General features: G+C 39.6%; 1 protein-coding gene across 1 annotated transcript in view; it reads right to left on the bottom strand.

The window, feature by feature from the left end:
- PCSK2 (proprotein convertase subtilisin/kexin type 2) overlaps positions 1 to 18139 on the bottom strand; it is a 314344-nt gene that overhangs the window by 264510 nt on the left and 31695 nt on the right. Inside the window, exon 2 of the mRNA XM_002710961.5 lies at positions 6132 to 6236. Within this exon, the coding sequence (XP_002711007.1) occupies positions 6132 to 6236 (105 nt within the window). The remainder of the gene's footprint in view (positions 1 to 6131; positions 6237 to 18139) is intronic.

Genomic DNA, 18139 nt, shown 5'->3' with positions numbered 1-18139 from the left:
ACTGCTTTGGTTTGATCAGGACATATTGTATACATCTGTTGAAGTGTCACACTGCCTCCCACAGATACGTACAGCTTTTAAGCATCAATGAAGAAAAAATTAAATAGAAGTTTAAGGGGATGGAAATGCTAACTACTAACCTGATTTGATCATCACTTAATGAATACATGTATGGAATGATCACACTGTACCCATAAATCTGTACAATCAAAACAATAAAACAGTCTATTCCTTGGATCTTAATACTTTTAAAAGGGCACTAAAAGCACCTAGTCTCTCTCTCTCTTTATGCAACCCACAGTGAATCCCATGCATTCACTGTGATGGTAAGTAGAGTGCATCTCAAATTTGATTAGTTATCCACCAGAGAGAGAGGTTTGGTAAAGAAAAAAGTGCAGGAGGGGTTTTCCTCAAGGAAAATTTCCATTTGGAAGTAGATATTTCAAAGGATAACTGTGCCTTTTTCTTCTCTTCCCCAACTTTTAATCTAAGTAATCAAACATTTAAGTAATATAAATCAAAGGAAAGAAAAGTTTGCCCACAAAACATAGCAGTGACTCGTCATTACCATAAAAGATTATGACTAATGCTAAGTATTTGAAAAGACTTGGAAGTTAAGAGTTTGTGACAAACTTTTATGTAACTGGCGGGAGGAGTACGTGAAAGGCATTGCTTGCTTGGAACTGCAGAGATCCCAGTATTCTTTCCAGAGTGTAGATTGTGACTACATTGCTATGTTATGGCTCTGAGAGTTTCGTGGACTTTTTTAGCTCACACTGTTCATCTCACCTATGTTTAACATTGCTGAGCTGAGTCTATGTGCAGATATAGAAGGCCTTTACCAACTGCAGCTATATTATTGAGTTTGATACTGTGTCTTGTCAGAAAAGTACCTGAAGTAATCACAAATCAGTCCCAGCTCCCGTCAACCCCTTGAGCTTCAACCATGAAAATAAATCCATTTTAAAAAATAGTATCGATGATTGTATTATTAAATCCCATGGACAAAGAAAACTTGGCTCACTGATTAGCTCAGATTTTTACAAACAAATTACATGATTTATGCCCAGTAATAACAGAAAAGTTCTCTTTTGCTCTGATGCTGTAGTTCTACAAGATCCTCAAAGTAATTATATTATCCCACAAAACTAACTCTTGAGGGTTATTAAATATCTTGAAAATGCCACAATATGTTCAAGAATAAAACCACAGGGGATGAAAATAGACTAAGTGGATGAAAACAGCATCACGTGGTTGCCACTTATGATGATTAGACACATAGAAACATTTGGGTGAGAAAGAAGCTGGAATGACATGGTTTTCAAACAAAGAGCACAGAGGAAACAGCATCCACTCTCCCAGACGGGAGAGTCAAGGAAAGCTTCTCTTGGACTGACAAAAGTTTCTGACTTGTAAAACTGGAATGGATTTCAAAATGATTTTGAAAGACAGCTGCACGGTCCAGTAAACTTGCTGAGCCAAAGAAACGAATGTTTGTGATTCCTGAATCAAATATAACTTCTCTCAACCAATGAAGTTGGGGTTATTTTTTATTCAATTGGTTGACTTCCATACAACCTGTGTGTTTCTCATAGAACAATGTCAGTCCTTCACATTTTAAAACCCATTTCATTTCAACACTCTATTTCAAATGTGTAAGTATGGCTTGACAGACTGTGAAACAAATATTACTTTAAATAAATCTGCTCTCCAGCAGCTTTTCAAATACTTGTAGAATTGATTGGGTTTTGATATTGACTGTGGACCATAATTAAGCGTCGCTTCAAGATCTGTTGACGCTGTTCTAAATAAATTTTAACAAATATCACAGAGGTTTTGGGCAGTGAATATTTGTTCTTGATCCCAGTGCTGATGGGGCAGCTTTATTTTTATTATTTCATTCCAGCTTTGAGTCTTTAAATTATTTTAGCTATCAAAAATTTTCCAGACACATAATATTTGTTTCGGTAGTTGTACTGACTGTGAATGTGGTCACAAACATACAGTAATGTTGGACCTTAGAATTTCTTCTTTTTTTTTTTTTTGAATTTATTTGATAGGTATAATTATAGACAGTGAGAGAGAGACAGAGAGAAAAGTCTTCCTGCCGTTGGTTCACTCCCCAAATGGCTGCGACAGCCGGCACTGCGCATATCCGAAGCCAGGAGCCAGGTACTTGGTCTCCCATGTGGGTGCAGGGACCCAAGCACCTGGGCCATCCTCCACTGCCCTCCCAGCAGAGAGCTGGACTGGAAGAGGAGCAACCAGGACTAGAACCCAGCGTCCATATGGGATGATGGTGCTGCAGGCAGAGGATTAACCAAGTGAGCCACGGGGCCGGCCCCCAGACCTTAGAATTTTAAAAACTGATTTTCCATAAAGACTTGGAAGTAATGACATGCTAATTGGTTCTCTTTACCACAATTAAGAATGTACCTAACGGAGGAGGTTTTATGTCTTTTCCTAATGGATGCACATTTTAGAATAAGGATAAAAATGTGAAATAGATAGGAAGAACAATACCGTTTCATGGATTAAAATCCTAAGGAAAAATTATTAATCATCCATTCAATGACGGTTATTTATTGAACATTTACTAAGTACTCACTACTGCACCAGGCAATGAACGCAGAGAAATAAATAAGATACAATTTTTGCTTTTTAGCATATAGCTGATCTTTAACAAAGTGAACTGTAAAGAGAATACCTTTCAGTTTACACCAGAATCTATTTTCTTACCTATTTCCTAAATACTGATGAAAAAGAATGAGCACATTAAAAATAGCATTTTATGGTCCATTTCTAGTTTTTTCTTATTTCCCTAAATATAAAATTTAAGTGCTAAGTGAAAGACAGACATTATTGAAATTTTTGTTCTGAAGTCAAAACAAAACAAGCTACTTTGGTTCTCTATCTTTTTCCTTTGTTTCTTGGGGTTGGTGGCAGACCTTGGCAGTTTCTTCAGCTAGAAAACTACTAGGTAGGTCCAGCTCTGAGTGCCTGTAGCAGCTCAGAGCTCAGAGCATCCTACGTTAAATGCATGCTTCCTTGGATTTTGTATTCCTCTTCACAAACTCATGGACAGCAACTAAGAGAGGCCAGAAAGCAGGGCAGACGCGAAGAAGGAAGCTGAGGTCAAAAGCACAGCTGAAGTTGGCAGGTCAAGGAGAAAACACGCTTCGGGGGACTGATGAAACAACCTGCCCTTCAACTCTTGGTTCACAAAGCATAATTTGCAGCAAATATATAATAGTTGCAAGTCTAGATCGGGAATTCCTCTGGGTACTTGGCCCTTCCTCTTTGCTTTCTGTACTTTTATTGACTTTTTTTTTTTTTTTTTCAATCTGTTTGAATGTTCTTGGGAGCCCTCAAAATGGCATATCTCACACTTAGGCATATTTCCCCCTTGTTTAATATCTGTACATCCACAGGGAAGAATTCTTATATTACTGCTCTTGAACTGTTTATTGTCAATGATTTTTGTTGAAGAACAGTCACCGCTGTATATTGCTGTTAGCAGTTGCCCAAATCAGTCAACCACAAGAACATCGTGAAGGGAACTCATGCCTTAATCTAATATTTTTAATGAGGCGGTCATGACTTTTTGCAAAGAATTATGAGATACTGGTGCTTTATTTTTTTCCTGGAATGAGTATTACTGACAATCTCCATGACATTTAATCTTGATTGAGAAGACAGAGACAAGATACAGGGGACTTAGGATATTCGTTTCCCTGCTACCTTCTGTCAGCTTTCACGGGCAGTTACCTCTACCTGGTAGAGCTAATTGGCTATGAAGACACTTACAGTGGGTAACACAGTGAGGACAGATGCCTCTCTTAGCGCCAGTAGGTAGCATTTTGAGATGAAAAGACAAGTGATTAGAATCACCAGTCCTTGATCTTTTTTACCGACTCCATCCTAATTTCTCATCTTTTGAAAACATCTCTCTATGCTTCAAGGATCAGCATTTTAGAGATCGTGCCAAGAAGTGCTATAGTGAGAAAAACCTTAGTCTAGTGGTTTGAAATGCATTTGGATTTTGTATTTCAAAATCCAAATGGTCCTCTCCAGCCCAAACTGCAGCTTTTTAATTTTAATTGTTTGTTATTTTATTTTTTACTGTTTTTTATTTTGACTGTTCTTCAATTTTCCTTCCTAGACTAAGCCTATTAAGTATCCCTTTCCTTCTGTTCCTTGTTCCTTCTATGTGCTTCATTTTGAGTGGTATTGAGGCAATGCCTTTAGCCATTGAAGAAGAAAAATCAGTGGAACTTTAAATAAAATGAAATAAACTTTTATCATATAAATAAATTAATTTTCCTCTAAATCAAAGGAAAATAATTGCTTATAGGAAAGCAAGATCGGCCGGCACTGCGGCTCACTAGGCTAATCCTCTGCCTTGCGGCGCCAGTACACCAGGTTCTAGTCCTGGTCGTGGCGCCGGATTCTGTCCAGGTTGCCCCTCTTCCAGGCCAGCTCTCTGCTGTGGCCAGGGAGGGCAGTGGAGGATGGCCCAAGTGCTTGGGCCCTGCACCCCATGGGAGACCAGGAGAAGCACCTGGCTCCTGCCATCGGATCAGAGCGGTGTGCCGGCCGCAGCGCACTGGCCATTGGAGGGTGAACCAACGGCAAAGGAAGACCTTTCTCTCTGTCTCTCTCTCTCACTGTCTACTCTGCCTGTCAAAAAATAAATAAAAAAAAAGAAAGAAAGATCATGAGGCAGGTTGCAGTGTAGGGGCGACCAGTGTCATAGTGCACCAGAATGGCCTATGTCTACTGATGTCCATCCTGGAATCACAGATGAAATAGACCAGATCCATCTGGTTGCCCAGGGTATTCTCAGGCAATGAATTTGTACAACCAGCAGCATGGCTGCTATCACCCTTAGGTAGTGGTACCAGTTTCTACTTCAGACCCTTGAAGAAGGCTTGGCATTGGCTAGCAGCACAGGCAACCTGGCTCTTCCTGTAAAAGCAAAGGTAAAGTGGCTGCTTAGAGCAGGAGTTCCACTACAGAGAAAGTGGGAACTCTTGGGTTGAGGAGTTAAAGAAAAAATTGCCTGTGGCTGGTCAGTTGGTGATCTGCTGGGGAGCCTGTGTCATTTGCATTCCTAATTAAAGCTCAAATTAAACCCAGGGAGATGTTCACATGAAAAGCTTTGCAAGAACAAATTTATGGATTCCATTTTCTCAAAAGAGTTTTATGTGCAAATCTCTAATTCAAATAGCCGATCCACTTGTCATCAGCTCTTCCCCAAAAGGGCTGGGAAGAGATGCATAGAGAGTAATGCATAGACAGAAACTTGTCTAGGTTGGCACTCTCCCTCCTAGCGAGACACATGAGAACAATCAGAATCTAACCAACAGGATGAACGCACAGGTATGTGGGGATGGTGGCAGGGTTGGATGAGGCAGGAGTCACTGATGATCAAAGTGTTCTGAAAAGCAGGGAGCAGCAACACTGGAAGAGTTGCTGCCTTGTGGCTGAGATGACATGTGGCACTGGAGGAAGTTGCAGTAAGAGGAAGAGGAAATGGGACTTGGAGTCCACCAGTAAGAAAAAAAATCGGAGATAAAATTAGGGTCATGAGCATCAAGAAGACAGCTGAGGCGTGGGGGTAAATTTGATCAGTGTAAGAAAACAGACTGAGAAAAAGGTTGAGCTGCTCCCATGCCCACATCCACACACGAATTCGGAGAAGTCTACTGCCTGCTGTGAACTGATCGCTTACTGGCCCATTCACTTTCCCATTCATGATATGGGGCAAGGACAACCTCCTCAGAGCATGTGGATTCACCAGTATAAACCTTCCACACAATGACTCATTAAACTGCTTGGTATCTTCCCCTCCATCACGAGGCAAACACGTTCCCAGGCAAACTGAAATCCTCACACAAACATGCACAAAACTACAACCAGTAAAGACATTACCCTGTTTCTTCCTCCCCAAGCCCTACAAAGAGAACTCAGATTATTTATTGACAGAGTCCATGGGGCCCTCTGCAAAGGATACACATGGCCTATGAAAGTGCATCAAATGCCTTTACTTCAAAATCCCCTGCCTATTACCTGTACACCCCCTCTGTTGTGGCAGTTGATTGGGAGGTAGGTTTCCAGGAAAAACTCACCCTGGGGTCTCTTTCCAGCTGTTGCTTGTGGTGTAGGCTGCGTCTTCTCTTGGCCTTTGCAAGGCCATTGTGATAGAAGTGGTACAGGCCATCAGTGAAGGGGAGCTGTGGAGAGGTGAACAGACACAAGGCATGGTTAGTTTCTGGGGTTGGACTAGTTACAAGGACAACTAAGCTGGGGCTGCTTGCAAACACTGTACAGGAGTAGGGTGTTTAGGAAAAAGCCATCGGCAAACCTTGTCATACTTGGCCTCTGTTTCTCTGTCAGAGTACTCCTTCTCTTCATGCTTGCTTATCTGGTTCTCATTCCCTTCGTTCTCACCAAATCTAGTATTTCTACTCTCTGTATCATTTGATTACTGCAGAATTATGCTGCTACCTAGTCCTGTCTTAGAAGCTAGATCGTTTATCCTTTATCTTTAGATTATTCTGAGATCCCTTGGTGCATATTATCAGGCTGGGCACAGTGTAACTACTTAAAATCTAGTTAAGTACTGTTGTATGATAGGCCAGAGTTCCCTCTGTCTTCCCATCCCGAGGTCCCTTGGAGCCAGAGAAACCATAATAATGACAGTTTATCAATAGCACAGGGATTGCAAGAATCTTGGAGAACAAAGGCGGATTTGCATTTGTCTTATGATTCTAGGTAACTTGGTGGGAAGAACCCTGATGTGGCAGTTGGGAGATGGGTATGATGCTGAGAACAATCACTGGTGATTGTTTAGCGCTGCAGTTCCCTGAGGCAGCAATACCTGTCAAGAAGCTGGCCAAACAACCCTCAGGAAATACCTAGAGGACGAGATGTCCACAGAGGGCTTTAAAAAGCACAAATATGCTTCTAGAGGCTTAGAAGGCTACACATATATGCAGAGCTGTACACATGGTCAGGAAATATCTAAGAAGACTGTAGATGCTCACCTTTGGCCGATCATTAGGTTTTGTGAAAACCAAGGCAAACTGCCTATCTTAGCAATGAAGACATGCCCCAAAAGACAGGCAAAACCCTTCAGCAGAGGGTAAAAATTCCATCTCTTTTCTTCAAAGAAATTTCTGTCCAAACACTAGGCAAGTACTAAGCTAATCATGCAGAGGTTTAGGGGCATCCTATCATAGATTACATGATTAGCTTGGGAAAAATACTAAACAAGAAAACCAAGAAACAACAACAAAAGCCTGTGGAGAGGGTGAATATGATTTTCAGAGTTTCACATTGTTAAGCAAAATGCCTAGTTTTTGGAAAAAAATAAGGCACACAAAAAAATAAGCCAAAAATATGTGAAAGGAATCAATAAAAAGCCTTCTGAGGAAGCCCAGATGCTGGACTTACTACACAATGACTTTCCACCAGTATTAAAAATATTTTCAAATAGCTAGAGGTTACTATGTTTAAAGAATTAAAGGAATGAATAATTAAACACAGAACAGCAATAAAGACATAAACCTTATTAAAAAGAACTAAAGAGATATTTTGGAGCTGAAAAGTATAATTGAAATTTTAAAAGTTTTTTTAATATTCTTATGATTTTTATAAACATTAAAATTATATATACATGGAAACTGTAACTATATATTCTTTTTTTAAAGATTTATTTGATTTATTTGAAAGACAGAATTAGAGAGAGAGGTAGAGACAGAGAGAGAGGTCTTCCATCTGCTGGTTCACTGCCCAGATGGCTGCAACAGGCAGAGCTGTGCCAACCTGAAGTCAGGAGCCAGGAGCTTCTTCCAGGTCTCGTGCACTGGTGTAGGGGCCCAATGGGCCATCCTCTACTGCTTTCCCAGGCCACAGCAGAGAGCTGGATGGGAAGAGAAGCAGCCAGGACTTGAACCCATATGGGATGCCAGCATACTTCAGGCCAGGGCGTTAACCTGCTGCGCTGCTGCACCACTGCGTCGGCTCCTAAGTATATATTCTTAAATTAGCCTAAGTGCGCATTCTTGAGATAAATTAACAGTTCAGTGCTCCACATCGTCAAATATGTGAAAGACACCACTGGAAGCAACAGAGTGGTATATAATTCTTGAGAAATCTGCTGAAACTCCTTAAGATATTCACATAATTTTTAAACCTGAGTTAGACAAACTGAATCAATCTGAAAGACTGAATTAAGTTTCTCATGTTTACCTTGAAGTATAAAGATTTATATTAAAGCACTGAATTTTAAAATAACTATCAGTGTGGAATGTGGGGTAACTCCCTTCCGTGATATCCTATAGGTGAGAGTTCTTCATTCCAGAGGAAGAAAACTTGTGTTTTAGAACTTTTCATTCAGTATATTTTATTAAGAAGCCAAATTACTTCATGTATCTTGGAAATGGAATGCTATACTCAACTGAATAGGCTCAAAACCAAAAATCATTAGTTGGGTGGTGCAGTGGGTTAATCCTCTGCCTGTGGCACCGGCATCCCATATGGGTGCCTGTTCTAGTCCCGGCCGCTCCTCTTCTGATCCAGCTCTCTGCTATGGCCTGGGAAAGCAGTAGAAGATGGCCCAAGTCCTTAGGCCTTGGGCCCCTGCACCCACAGGGGAGACCTGGAAGAAGCTCCTGGCTTCGGATCTATGTAGCTCCGGCCTTTGCAGCCATTTGGGGAGTGAACCATTGGACTGAAGACCTCTCTCTCTCTTCCTTTCCCTCTCACTGTCTATAACCCTACCTCTCAAATAAATAAAATCTTAAAAGAAAATCATTCGTTAAAATGTACTTAGCTTAGAAATTATAAAAGGAGAAGACACTGATAAAATACATTCTATACAGAACACACTTACAAACATTTACTGTTTTGATGATAAAAATGTACTTACAGAACTTTATTATCAGCATAACAATAAATTATTATCTGGTATAGGAGGGATCAGATTATTCAGCCTTCTCATTGACTAAGTTGAATGTAAGGAGAAATGTACTATAAGGATTCTTTTTGCTAATAAACTGGGTCAGACAATCTGACCCAAAAATGTTTAGGAGACAACCTGAGATTTTAAGAGATAACCTGAGATTTTAAAATACAGAAATAATCAAAAGTGGAGTTTTTGAAACCAACTGGCATTAAAATATTAGAGTATAAATATTAATCATTCTAAAATGGACATTTGCCACTGTTAGGATATTAAACAAAATATTAGAGAAGTAAAAATATTCAGGAAGTAAGACTTTCTGACTACACTGGGGGGAAAGCTTTGAATAAATGTGAATATTCACTGAGAATTAAAAAACAAGTGAGGGTGTGGGGAACAGTAGTAATTCTTCAAAATGCAGCTCAGGACCGGGGAGCCAAGTATTTTCTCTGCAGGCCGCCCAGCGCATTTTAGAAAAACAAAATGTGGTCCCTTAAGGGAGCTGGGACCCCTCGTTTCTCAGGGGGCCTCTCACCTGCGCGGGCTTCCTTTCTGCGAAGCGGAGTGAAAGCCGACTACAGCGCGCCACCAGCCCTCCGCTGAGAGAAGCAAAGGAGACACCACAGTGTAAGCTGCTCTCCAAAGCTGGTCAGCTCTGCGAGGGCCGGCACATCCGGCCAGTCGGAAGTGTATTCCGGAACTCCTGGTTTCAGGCCCACACATACGTCACCATGTCCTCGGAGAACGCTCATACCGGCGGGGAAGGCCGAAAAGGCCACGGGTCCGCCGAACGTCTCCTCGCACAGCTCCTGGCCACGGCGGAGCACGACGCCGGCCCCAGCAGCGCGCGTTCCAGAAGGCGCAGCCGCACGCAGTTGATGTTGGCGTGGAGGGACACGGCCACCGCGCAGCCGCAGAGGCAGCGTGGGCCCGCGGTGGAGTTGGGTCCCGGGCGCCATTAAGGAATCAATATATGTGTAGTAGCAGTCTCAGGAGAGAAGAAAGGAGAGTAATTCTGAAGAAATAATGGTGGCAGTCTCCTCTCATTTTGTGAAAAGCATTGTTAATATTTGTGTCCAAGAAGCTGAGAAAGCTCAAGGGGAATTAAACTCAGAGATCTACATCTAGACACAGCAAACTGTCAGAAGTCAAAGTCAAAGAGAATCTTGAAAGCAGCAAGAGAAAATGTAGGTGAGCTAGTCAGTGAGATTACACCTGACTTTGTAATTACTTCTCACCAGAAGCCTCTAATGTCCAGGGATCGCATAATACAAGTGCAAAAGGCAAGGCAGTCAACCAAGAATTCTCTCTTTGGCCCAATAAGAGGAAAAACAAAGACTGAGAGAACTGAGACAATTCATTACAAGCAGACCTATCAAACAGGAAGTACTAACTTTGCGCTGAAATAAAAGAAATAAAATGTGAATCCAAGTGAAGAAAGTGTACTAGTAAAGTCAAAGTTAAAGGTGAGTGTACCAGCAGACTCATAGAATGGCAGATGTCCTAAACAGCACTCTGGCCTCAGAATCAGCCCTTAAGGCATTTGGATCTGGCTGAAGAGCCCATGAGAGTATTTTAGGCATGGAAAGCCAAGACACTCTGGCAAAAACAAACAAACAAACAAACAAACAAACCTAAATGAAAGATCTCTGCAAGTGAGATCCCAGTGGAAAGAACGGGCCATCAAAGAAGGAGGTACCTTTCTCTGAAGGGAGGAGAGAAGTTTCACTTCGACTACGACCTTGTCTAAAAAAGATCAGAGTCAGCGAACTCAAAAGGCTTCCATAGCCTTGGCAACTCATGACAAGAGCCTAGGGTGATTACTGATGCCATAAACAAGAGTGTCAATTTGTTAAGTCAACAACAGGAGTCACTGTGCAGTTACTCCCCATGTAGGATCTCTGTCCTTAATGTGTTGTCCAATGTGAAGTAATGCTATAATTAGTACTGATACAGTATTTTTCACTTTGTGTTTCTGTGTGAGTGCAAACTGTTGAAATCTTTACTTAATATATACTAAATGGATCTTCTGTATATAAAGATAATTGAAAATGAATCTTGATGTGAATGGAATGGGAGAGGGAGTGGGAGATGGGAGGGTTGCGTGTGGGAGGGAAGTTATGGGGGGGGGATAGCCATTGTAATCCATAAGCTGTACTTTGTAAATTTATATTTACTAAATAAAAGTTTAAAAAGGGTAAGTGTACAAGAAGTAAAAATGTACTTTTATCACAATAGCTTTGTTTTACTTAAAAGACAATTGCGTAAAACAATAATTATAAAATTGTGTTTATAGGCTGAAGGTGTAAAGATCTAGTTTGAATAACAGCAGTGGTACATAAAAGGGGGAGAGGAAGAGAGCTAGCTATACTGAAGAAATTTTTTTGAGAATTGTTGAAAGTAAATTGATATTAATCTAAACTAGATTATTTAAGATGCTAATTTTAGTTCCCAGAACAACCAAAAAGAAAGTGGTTTAAATAATAAACAATAAAAAAACAAGGGAATTAAGACTGCACACTAGGCAATATTTAATACAAGCAGATAATTATAGAATAAAAATTATATATTACATAAAATTATTATATAATCAAATTTTAATCAAATGGCAAAATGACAAGTATATATTTTATCTAGTCAGTATTAATTTAAGTGTAAATGAATTGCAACCTCTAATCAAAAGACATAGATCAGCAGAATGGATAAAAAGACAACAACCATAATTCAGCTATATGCTATCCACATTGACGTATTTTAGATTTAAATGAACAAATAGATTGAAAATAAATGGAGAAAGATATATGAATCAAACAGTAACCAAATGAGAGTGGCTATCCAAATATTAGATTAAACTGTTTGTAAGATAAATAATTTTTACTGTAGACAAGGAATGACATTTTATGATGATAATAGTATTGCTCCATCAAAAAGACATAAAAATTAAAACACATTTGCACCTAAAAATAATGCTCTCAAATATATGGGGAAAAAAACCTGACAGAAATAGAAAAATAGACACCTTGTCAACCATAGTCAACGACTTTGTCCACTTTGAATAGCGGTAGAACTAGGTAGAAGGTCAAAGAGAGGGTTGGCCTTGTGGTGAAGTGGGTTAAACCACTGCCTGCAATGCCAAGATTCATATGGGTGCCAGTTCGAGTCCTGGCTGCACCTCTTCTTATCCAGCTCTTTTCTATGGCCTGCGAAAGCAGTAGAAGATAGCCCCTGGGTCCCTGCACCCACGTGGGAGACCCAGAAGAAGCTCTTGGCTCGTGGCTTCGGATAAGCCTAGTTCCAGCCATTGTAGCCATTTGGATACTGAACTAGCAGATGCAGGACCTCTCTCTCTGCCTCTGCCTCTCTGTAACTCTGCCTTTCAAATAAATAAATAAATCTATACAAAAATTAAACACAGATTACCATAACTTATGAGGTGTAGTTAAAGTGGTTATTAGAAAGAAAGTCATAGTTGTAAAACGCCCATTTAAAAAAGGCGAAAAATCTAAAATCAATAACCTGACTTTGCACCTTATGCAGCTAGAAAGAGAAAATTAAATCCAAAGCAAGGGGCCGGCGCCCTGGTGCAGTAGGTTAATTCTCCACTTGTGGCACCAGCAGGTTCTGGTCCTGGCTGCTCCACTTCCAGTCCGGCTCTCTGCTGTGGCCTGGGAAAGCAGTAGAAGATAGCCCAGGTCCTTGGGCCCCTGCACCTGCGTGGAGACCAGGAAGAAGCACCTGGCTTCTGGCTTCGGATCAGTGCAGCTCCAGCCGTTGCGGCCATTTGGGGAGTGAACCAACGGAGGGAAGACCTCTCTCTCTGTCCCTCCCTCTCACTGTCTGTAACTCTAACTCTCAAAAAAAAAAATCTTTTAAAAAAATCCAAAGCAAACAGAAGGAAGGAAATTAGATAAATTAGAGTATTTAAGTTAAAATAAATAAATTTAGAAAGCAGAAAAATAATAGAGAAAATCAACAAAAACAGTCAGAAGCTATTTTTAGGAAAGTTCAACAAAAGTGGCATACTTCTAATAAGACTGACCAAGAAAAACAAGAGAGAAAACTCTGATAAATAAAATCAGTAATGAAAGAGAGGTCTTTCATATCAACTTACATGTATTTTAGGAAATATTATTTATTATTAATTTATTGTATAGCATATAATATTACATTATTAATTATTTTACTTTATATTTTAGGATATGATATGAGTAAATATATGACAACACATTAAATAACCTTGGTGAAATAAAAAAAAATTCTTAGCAAGACATAAATTTCCAAAACTGACTCAAAATGTAATAGAAAACTTTAACAGACTTATGATAATTAATGAGTTTGAATCAGTAGTTTAAAAAATGTCCTACCAAATAGTGCCTAGACCCAGATAATTGCACTGGTAAATTCTATTACATGTTTAAAGAATTGAAAAAAATCATTCAGGTACTCTTAAAAAACATGGAAGAGGAAGAAACACTTATTATATTCATTGAGGCCAATATTACCCTGATAGGAAAAACAGCTATCACAAGAAAACTATAAAGTACTATCCCTTCTAAATACATATCTAAAAATCCTCATCAAATACTGGCAAACAAATCAGAAACATGTAAAAGGGATTATACACCTTGAACAAGTGGTATTTATCTGAGGAATACAAGGTGGTTTTAATTTTAATTTTTTTTTTAATTTTTTAATTTTTTTAAAATTTTTTTTACAGGCAGAGTGGACAGTGAGAAAGAGAGACAGAGAGAAAGGTCTTCCTTTGCCGTTGGTTCACCCTCCAATGGCCACCACGGCTGGCAAGGTGGTTTTAACATCTGAAAATCCATAGTGTAGTAACCATGCCAGTAAAATATTGGACAAGTCACATGATCATTTTAATAAATGCATTAAAGTAATTGAAAAAATCCAACACCATTTTGTGATAAGTATATTTTAAAAATTGGGAAAGGAAGGAGACTGCCTCAGTATGATAAAGGTATATATGAAAATCCCAGCACTAACATACTTTATTCCAGGTTTCAGCCTGGCCCACTCCAGGCTGTTGTGGCCATTTGGGAGTGAACCCAGAGATAGAAGATATCTGTTTCTCCCTCTCTGTCTGTTGCTGTGCATTTCAAACAAATAATAAAATTTTTAAAAGTTAAAAAAGAATTATTCATGATACTAAAAAATTTAGGACAACACAAGGATCTACAAACTCATGAAAAGATAAATAAAATGTGATATGCTTATATACATGCCATGGGATGTTACTTGTAAATAAAGAGGAATGAAGTAGTGACATGCACTACAACATAGGCGAGTTTTGAAAACAATGCTGAATGAAAGAGGCCAGACAAAAAAGGCCACATGCTATACCACTGCTCTTATATGAAGTGTTCAGAAGAGACAAATCTGTAGAGAAAGATAGTAGATTTGTGGTTATCCAAGCCAGAAGGCGACAAGAATGATGAGTGATTGGTAATAGTACAGAATTTCTTTCAGGAGTGATGAAAATGTTCCATAGTGGTGCTGGTGTTGTACAGTGGATTAAGCCACCGCCTGCAATGCTAGGATTTGATATCAGTGCAGTGGTTTGAGTCCTGGCTAATCTTCGGATCCAGCTCACTGCTAATACACCTATGAAAGCAGCACAATGTGGCCCGAGTACATGGGCCCCTGCCACCCAGTTGGGAGACTCAGATGGAATTCCAGGTTGCTGGCCTTGGCCTGGCCCAGCCATAGCCCTGGCCATTGCAGCTATCTGGGGTGCAAACCAGCAGGTGGAAGAGCTCATTCTGTCTCTCCCTCTCTCTCTGCCACTCTGCCTTTCAAATAAATTAAATAAATCTTTAAATAAAAAAGTTTTCCATAGTTAGATTATGATAATATGCAATTTTGTGACTATAATAAATTCTGAAAAATCATTGAATTGTATGTTTTTTTCTGGGTGAATTTTATGGTATGTGAATTTTACCTCAATAAAGCTGCTCTTTAAAAAATTTTATGGTGAATCATGTTGTAATTGTCTCTGTATGCACAGATGAGAGTTTTCCTTTAGGGTATACCCTAAGAATTTAATCACTGTGTTACACATTAAGAACATTTACCATTTGATACTTCCAAAAAGTTACCCTATAAAGTTGTGTGAGTATATTCCAAGAACCACGAAAAAGTGAATAAGCATAAAAATATCCATTTTCCTATAGTTTTTAAAAATATTTATTTATTTATTTATTTGAGAAGCAGAGTTACAGAGAGAGAGAGAGAGAGGGAGGTCTTCCATCCATTGGTTCATTCCTCAAATGGCCACAATGGCCAGAGCTGTGGTGATCTGAAGCCAGGAGCCAGGAGATTCTTCTGGGTTTCCAACGTGGGTGCAAGGACCCAAGCACTTGGGCCATCTTCTGCTGCTTTCCCAGACCATAACAGAGAGCTGGATCGGAAGAGGAGCAGCTGGAACTAGAACCAGTGCCCATATGGGATGCTGGCACTGCAGGCGTGGGCCTTACCCACTGTGCCACAGCAGCGGTTGCATTTTCCTATGCTTTCAACAATACTAGATTGACATTTTATTTTTTGTTAACTGGGTAGACATAATATTTCATCTCATTTGGATTTCTTTAATTATTTTGAATATTTGAGTATTTTTTCACGTTTGTCATTTTAAGTTCTTCTCTTTGGATTGCCTTTTCTTTTTCTAGTGCATTTTCCTACTGTGTATTTTGCTATTCCTTGTCAAAAGTCTGAACTATGTTTAGTGCTGGAGAGACAAAGAAAACTATGACATGGTGTTAGCCTGAAAATCATCATAATTCACAAGGGAAGGCAGATTTCATGTAGTAGCACATCAGTGGTACTCTGCTGGCACAGGTTAAGTTCTGAGTTGAGTTCTGAAGCCAAACTACCTTGCTCTAATTTGTGGCCCTTCTACTTAACAACTATATTATGTAATCTTTTGGGGTCTCAGTTTCCTTACCTATACAATAGGGTGTCCCTTTTTCACATTCTTGTCATATGAGGTGAGGTCATACCTGAAAAATGGTTGTAGTGGTGCCTGGATATAGTGAATACTCCATAGGTGTTAGCCATATTTTTATCATCAGAGAAAAATGTACAATGCCAGAGTTACTGTCAAGGTTCCATGGGAACCCAAAGGAAAGATGGTATCAGTCAGAGAAATACCTGGGGAACTAAGACTGTGAGAATGTTTTCCAGTTATTAAAATTTATTTTAATTATTAAATTTATTAAAATGTATTCATTATTATATTTTATTAATTAATAAGTACATGTTATATAATTTTTAACTTTAATGAATATAAATTTCCAAAGTACAGCTTATGGATTACAATGGCTACCCCCCCCCATAACTTCCCTCCCACCCGCAACCCTCCCCATTCCCTCTCCCTCCCCCTTCCATTCACATCAAGATTCATTTTCAATTCTCTTTATATACAGAAGATCAGTTTAGCATATATTAAGTAAAGATTTCAACAGTTTGCACCCACATAGAAACACAAAGTGAAAAATACTGTTTCAGTACTAGTTATAGCATTAAATCACAATGTACAGCACATTAAGGACAGAGATCCTACATGAGGAGTAAGTGCACAGTGACTCCTGTTGTTGACTTAACAATTGACACTCTTGTTTATGGCATCAGTAATCACCCTAGGCGCTTGTCATGAGTTGCCAAGGCTATGGAAGCCTTTTGAGTTCACCGACTCTGATCATATTTAGACAAGGTCGTAGTCAAAGTGGAGGTTCTCTCCTCCCTTCAGAGAAAGGTACCTCCTTCTTTGATGACCTGTTCTTTTCACTGGGATCTCACTCGTGGAGATTTTTCATTTAGGTGTGGTTTTTTTTTTTTTTTTTTTTTTTTTTTGCCAGAGTGTTTTGGCTTTCTCATGCCTGTAATACTCTCATGGGCTTTTCAGCCAGATCTGCATGCCTTAAGGGCTGATTCTGAGGCCAGAGTGCTGTTTAGGACATCTGCCATTCTATGGGTCTGCTGTGTATCTCGCTTCCCATGTTGGATCGTTCTCTCCCTTTTTTATTGTATCAGCTAGTATTTGCAGACACTAGTCTTGTTTGTGTGCTCCCTTTGGCTCTTAGTCCTATCATTATGATCAATTGTGAACAGAAATTGATCACTGGGACTAGTGAGATGGCATTGGTACATGCCACCTTGATGGGATTGAATTGGAATCCCCTGGTATGTTTCTAACTCTACCGTTTGAGGTAAGTCATCATCTTGAGCATGTCCCGAATTGCACATCTCTTCCCTCTCTTATTCCCACTCTTAAGTGATCACTTGTCAGTTAAGTTTCAACACTTGAGAATAACTGTGTATTGATTACAGTATTCAACCAAAAGTAATAAGTAGAACAAACAAAAAAAATACTAAGAGGGATAACGTATTAAGTTGTTATATTTATTATATAAATTTATTAAATTTTATAGTTTCCTAGTGTTTCGATTTTCAAGGGTGTGACTGTTGTGACAAAATAGCAGTAGTTCTTTGACATCCTTCATGTCAAGAACTGAGGTCCATGACGCCGGCTCCTAGATCTGGGCAGTGTGCCCATTGGCATGAAAACAGTTTAGTGGAAGTGATGTTGGATGACTCCTGAATCCAGGACACAAGAGGCTGTGCAACTTCCGCCTTTTCCCCTGGAACACTTGCTGTTAAGAATCCTGACTTTGCACTTAAGAAGTCCATTTACCCTCTGGCTGCCATGCTGTGAGGAAGCCCAAGACACACTGGGAGACATGAGCAGTGCTTTGGCTGGCAGTCCTGACAGAGCACCGTCCTCAAATCATCCCTTTCAAGTGCTCAGTACATAAATGAAGAAGTTTCCAGATGATTACAGATTCCAGCCATTCCAGTCATGCTTTAGCTGCTAAGTCTCCTCAATTGAGTTCCAAGACATCATGGATCATTGACAAGCCATTCCCACTGTGGCCTGTCTGAATTTCTCATCCATAAAATTTAAAAGCATAATAAAACAGTTGTTTTATGCTGGGTTGATTCATTACTCAGCAATGTATAACAAGGAAGAAATAGCTAAATGAAAAAAAATGCCTTATTCTCTCAGTTTTCACAGATGTACTAGCTTGAAACTCTACAACGATATGAGTTCTGTCTGTCGACTTGTGACACCAGCCTGGGTCAGCTAAGATACAG

Source organism: Oryctolagus cuniculus, chromosome 11, assembly GCF_964237555.1.
Source record: "Oryctolagus cuniculus chromosome 11, mOryCun1.1, whole genome shotgun sequence".
Lineage (NCBI taxonomy): Eukaryota > Metazoa > Chordata > Mammalia > Lagomorpha > Leporidae > Oryctolagus > Oryctolagus cuniculus.
Note: the sequence above shows the minus strand (reverse complement) of the source record. Positions and strands in the feature narration are given on the sequence as shown.